The 6,000-nt window shown below is 42.3% G+C and overlaps 1 protein-coding gene across 3 annotated transcripts in view; it reads right to left on the minus strand.

Annotated features, from left to right (window-relative positions):
• The window catches only part of zc3h14 (zinc finger CCCH-type containing 14), a 54,363-nt gene extending 48,801 nt beyond the window's left edge, over positions 1 to 5,562 (minus strand). For all 3 annotated transcript variants that reach the window (XM_087989720.1, XM_087989719.1, XM_087989721.1), the window contains exon 1: positions 5,448 to 5,562. In XM_087989720.1, coding sequence (XP_087845846.1) covers positions 5,448 to 5,483 — 36 coding nt within the window. In that variant the 5' untranslated portion in view covers positions 5,484 to 5,562. The remainder of the gene's footprint in view (positions 1 to 5,447) is intronic.
• Between the last annotated feature and the right edge of the window lie 438 nt (positions 5,563 to 6,000).

Consider the following 6,000-nt stretch of genomic DNA (forward strand, 5'->3'; position numbering starts at 1 on the left):
ATCTTTTGTTTGTGTCTTATTATATTCAGTGGTTGCACCTTTATAACAAGGCTTCTCGCATAAGTGAGCTCTAGTGGGTCTTTTGCAGCTGCATGACTTGCGAAGATTCTGGAGTGCAGAACAGGCTTGTGTCAGATACAACAATCTGCACTTCCCATGGAAATTACTTGTTTTCAGTATCCTGTGGTGTAATCTCTGCAGTGGGAAGTTTTAGATTACTTACAGTGTGGAAGCCCTTTGGCCCAACAACTTCACACCGACCCTCCGAAGAGCAACCCACCCATACCCATTCCCCTACATTTACCCCTTCACCTAACACTACTGGCAATTTAGCATGGAATGCTGAGGGACAGAATATATGTTCACTTAGAGAGACACAGATTAATCAGGCATAATCAGCATAGATTTGTTAAGAAAATGTTGCATTTAACAAAATTTAATGTGATTTACATGCACCCTAAGAAGGCTTTTGATACGATCCCTCAAAACAGACTGTCAACAAAGTTAAAGCCCATAGGATCCAAGAGTTCCACCTCGACACCACTGTAGGTCTACCTACAGCATTTGGACTTGTAGCAGTTCAAGACGGCAGCTTACCACCACTGCAAGTACAACTAGAGATAGGCAATTAAATGCTGGCCAGTGAGAATGGCCTAAGTCCCACGAATGATGTAAAAAGGACAAAATGGCTGACAGGCAGGAAGCAATCAGTGATTATAAGTCAATGTTTCTATGACTGGAAGTCTGTTTCTAGTGTGATGCTGCAGAGTTCACTGCTGGGCACCTTGCCATATATGGTGTACATTAATGATATGGGCTTAAATGTAGGGGCACAATCAGGACATTTATGAATGCCATGAAAATTGGTAGAATGGTAACTAGTGAGGAAGATAGCTGTAAACTGCAGGAGGATATCAACAGATTAATCAGGAGGTAGAGCATTAGCAAATGGAATTCAAGGTGGAAAGGTACGTGGTAATGCACATGACACAGCTAACAGGCAATGGACCACATTAAAAAGTTAGAACCCTGTGAAGTACTGAAGATCAGCATGACCTTGTTATGCATATCCACTGATTCCTGAACATAGCAGAGCAGGTAAATAGATAGTTAAGAAGATGGATTAATTGTCATTATCAACTGAACAATAGAATACAGGAGGAGTGAGGTTATACTGGATCTGTATAAAAACGTCACAACTAGACTAATGTGAGAGATTATGGTCATTAGATTATAGGAACAATGTGATGGCACAAGAAAAGGTGCAGATGTGATTTATCAGAATGCTGCCTTGATTGGAGGGTCAGAGCTATGAAGCAAGATTGGACAGGCTGGAGTTCTTTTCCTTGGGGTAGTGAAGATTGAGAGGAGACCTAATAGAGGTATCTAATGATTGAGGAGTATAGATAAGATGGTTAGACAGTTGTTCCTACTAGTAGAGGTCAATAATCAGGGGACTCAGGTTTAAATTAAGAGGTAGAAGGCCAAGAGCAGAGTCAAGAAGAAATGTTTTCATCCAGAGAAAAGTGGGAGTCTGGAACTCACTCCCTAAAAGGGTGGCAGAGTAAAAAACTCTCATTTACGCATTATTTAGATATTCACTCATGTTGTCATGATCTCTAAGGCAATAGGCCAAGAGTTGGAAAATGAGATTAATGTAGTTAAATCTGTTAACTAAATGTAGACAACAAGTTGATTGGCACCATTCTGTGTTGTAAACGTCTGAGTGTTGGTCCAATTCTGTTAAATGTGCCTGCCTAATACTTACCAAGACGTTGCTGTCCGGTTACAATGGCTTCATATTTTCTGCCATCTTAATTAGCAGTGTCACTGTCATGACCTCTTTTTCTTCAACAGGTCTTTTTGGAAATATTTGAAAACTATTTGAATTCAGAAATAACTATGTCTTACTGTAGTTATTTAAGGCCTTGGTAAGACCACAGCTGAGTAACTGGAGGAGTTTTGGTCTCCCTACCTAAGAAATGATACAATTGCCAAGAGTGAATGCAGCAAGTCGCTAGGCGGATACTGGGGATGGTGGGACTGTGTTCTGAGGAGAGATTGATTTAACTGGGCTTATATTCAATAGAGAGTTTGGACAGATAAGAGGGCACTTGATTGAAACATACAGAATCTGTGCAGAGTTGGACTAATTAGATGCAGGGAGGATCTTTTCCTTAGCAGGGGACACAATTTCAGGGTACAGGGTAGGTAATTTAGGATTGAGATTAGGAAAGATTTCTGCAATGAAAAGCTAACATACCTGTTGAATTCTCTGCCACAGAAGGCTGTGGAGACCAAGTCACTGAATATATTCAAGAGATAGATAGATGAATGTTTAGATTTTAAAGGTATCAGGGGGCGTGGGGAGAAAGTGTGAATATGGTATTGGGATAGGAGATCTATCATAATGGCACAGCCTACAGCTAAATTTCTCTAAGCAGCTCTATTATCCACTCATATAGCTCAGCTTCTGAGCAATTACTGTCCTTGCACTTATCTCCGTATCTACTGACATACCAATCAACCAATTCTTGTGGCATTGCCTCTAAAACATCAGCCCTAAATGATGAATTCTGAAATTCACTTTTACAAAAAATTATCTTCCATCACTTCCCAATGTTTAATAGGATCTCATTGATCCTTTTCCGATTAGCCTATGTAGCTCCTTGTTTTGAATGGCTCTTTTGTTTTCACCACTTGCTTATGTTGATTTTCAAAAAAGCACTGCTCCATAATTTCTTTGTAAAACCTACACTCAGATACAATATCTATGGCTTGTCAATTCATGCTAGGAAATTTAGTAGTCAGCTTCCTGATGTTTCCCTGTTTTACAAAAATTATCAACATGTAGAGGATTTATAGTAAATGACCCTGACATGTGCAGAGATTCCACAATGCAACTGCTGTTTTTCTTAATTCATCCCTGTGCTAGTTTGGTCTTCAGCTCAAATGTTTTGTGCGCTTGATCTTTTTGGATGGGAATTACACCTGAGGTTGTCTTGGTGACCCTGTAGCTTCTACAGCTGTTTGGAAACAACTTGCTGTTCACAGATACCACTCATCTGATCATCTCACACATCAAGTATTTACTGTTTAGCCAGTATTATTTGGATACTGATGTATTTTTCTGTGTTCCAAGGTAAATGTAACTTTTGCACTGCTTCAAGCCTCTATTTGTTTGCATCACTGTCTTTTTGTTCATACAAAAATCACAACTGATTACTTTTTTTTGTGTGTTGTTCCTTAACAAAGGATTACAGTTCTAACTGGACTAGCAGATAGTATGGATTGAAATCTCAAAACAGACTTGTTAGACAAAGTGAGAACCTGCAGTTACAGAACAACTTATGTAAACACCCATGGTCTTGCATGCTGCTGCTTGCCGAGTCTTCATGGCTGACCATGTGATGTCATCCTGGCCCTGGACTGATTACCACATGCAGCTTATAAAGTAGTAACATAAGTAGGACCCAAATTTAGCATATGATCTGAAGGATGGCATCACCAATGTTGTTCTTCCTCAGTACTGCACTGCAACATCAGCCCAGAGTTTTGTGTTCAAGTCTTAGATTGGGACTTGCCTTGTCAGAATGTTGTACACTCAAACTTTGTTGCAAACTCAAACAGCTCAAAATGTTTTACATTTAAAGTCACAATATGTTTCAAGTTAGAATAGTCATGTTCTGAACTCAGAAAGAAAGCATCAGCATCTGGATGTAGGTTTGTTTGCTGAGCTGGAAGGTTCATTTTCAGATGTTTCATCACTATACTAGGTAACATCTTCAGTGAGCCTTCGGATGAAGCGCTTTCTAATTATATGTTTGAGTTTCCTTGGGTTGGTGATGTCATTTCCTTTTCTTTTTTGCACAGGGTGGTAAACGGGATCCAAGTCACTCTGGAACTCTATCAACAAACACTGACTTGGATCTCATTTACCACCCCTTCAGAAAAAGAACAGGAAATGACATCACCATAGGAAATGACATTGCCAACTGAAAAAACCCAAACATATAAATAGAAAGCAGGCTACACTACCAATGCTTCATCTGAAGGCTCACTGAAGATGTTATCTAGTATGGTGACGAAACATCTGAAAACAAACCTTCCAGCTCAGCAAGCAAACCTACACCAGAACCTCAACCTGAGCAACAAATCTTAAAACTCACCAAACCATCACAATGTGATAATTAGTAGCTACCAGTAGAATTTCTACATTCAAATTAGAAATCTAGCCAAGCTCAGAAATAAATATTGCAATATTCAGGACAGTACTAGAGCAGTGACATGACTGAAGTAATAATTATTCACATAACATGTATGAACAATTTGGATGAATGAACTCAAATCTCATGACAGTCACGGAATCTGAATTGAGTGAAGAAAAATTGTTTGATGCACAATTCTAAAAGAACTATATAGCGACTATGCTCCTGTCAGATTGTCACAAGAACAAATCTGGTTCAATGTCCTTTAAGGAAGGAATCTGTCAACCTTACCTGGTCTGGTCTACATAATTAACTTAGATTTGGAGGTGGTGTTGGACTGGGGTATACAGAATTAAAAATCACACAACACCAGGTTATAGTCCAATAGGTTTACAGTATTTGGAGGCACTAAATCAAACTGTTGGACTATAACCTGGTGTGATTTTTAACTGAGTTAAGTCAGCAACGTGACTGACTCTTAACTGCTCCTTGAAATAATCTAACAAGCCATTAAGTTGTTCAAGCTTCAGTGCAACTCCACATTGTAAAGGGCAATTTACAATTCACGCTCGTCGCCAACGCCACCCTTACTCCATGAATAAAAGCTCTATAAGTTTTTTTCTTCTTTGAAGAAACACCTCGCGACCTTTGCTGACAGTGGACAGGAGGCGAGCAAATAGGTTTGTTTTAAAACTTTTATTTGTACCGCAGGCATCCGCACACCAAATTCCTGGGCCAAGGGGGGGCCATCTCTGCCGTACACCACTTGCTGGTCGCACGTTTCCCCACCGTCCCCGTTTATCACAGAGACCCGAGGAAGCGACAGGTTTGGAGATTTCAAAATATAAACCGGAAACATTCAAAGATAATGGGTGAAACAAAAACCACGGTTTCAAACTCGGGAACCCGAGCGGCTAACGATTGTACATCCTTTAGTTTGGCAGAGACCCACCGAACCAAACTATTGTTAGACATGAACAGTGAGACACTCGGGGCCGCCTCCAGCAAACCCACTTGGGGTTTTTTCCCCCCCAAAGCAATGACCGGATGGAGGCCGCTCCGCCGGTTTCCCCGCCTGAGCTCCGAGCTGGAAACCAAAAACAAACATGAGAGCTTCTCCCCTCCCACCCAGGCCGCAGGCCGGACAACAGCCCAGACCCGGGGGCGAGGGCCCGGGGCCTGGGGCCCTCCGCTTCACGGTTTGGGGGAATCGAGGACAGGGCCAGGGTCAACACTCACTCTGATCTTGCGGCTGATTTCAGTTCCTATTTCCATCGCTGTAGTATGGCTCCTCGGCCCGGACCCGACCTCCTTCTCCGTGTCGGTGTCTCGGCAACGGCGCAGCAGCCGGGGAAACTACGGGCTGTCAGTCGCGCCAATCTTCTCCTCCACCCCCGCGCGCAATCCAAAACCGCGCTCACATCGCGTTTCGAAACGCGGGGCTGATCAGCCAACAGATCCAGCTTACTGTAAGTGGAGTAATGCTGAACGAAAGTTAATTAGGTTAGATTCCCCACAGTAGGGAAACAGGCCCTTCGGCCCACTAAGTCCACACCGACCCTCCGAAGAGTAACCCACCCAGACCCATTCCCCTACCGTATATTTACCCCTGACTAAAGCACCAGATACTATGTACAATTTAGCATAGCCAATTCACCCTACCTGCACGTCTTTGTGATTGTGGGAGGAAACCAGAGCAAACCCACACAGACACAGGGAATGTGCAAACTCCACACAGTCACCCGAGGCAGGAATTAAACCATGGTCCTTGGCGCTGTGAGGCAGCAGTTCA

Source organism: Chiloscyllium plagiosum, unplaced genomic scaffold, assembly GCF_037043375.1.
Source record: "Chiloscyllium plagiosum isolate Xiang-an unplaced genomic scaffold, Cpla_swu_hap1 HiC_scaffold_8, whole genome shotgun sequence".
NCBI classification, from domain to species: Eukaryota; Metazoa; Chordata; class Chondrichthyes; order Orectolobiformes; family Hemiscylliidae; genus Chiloscyllium; species Chiloscyllium plagiosum.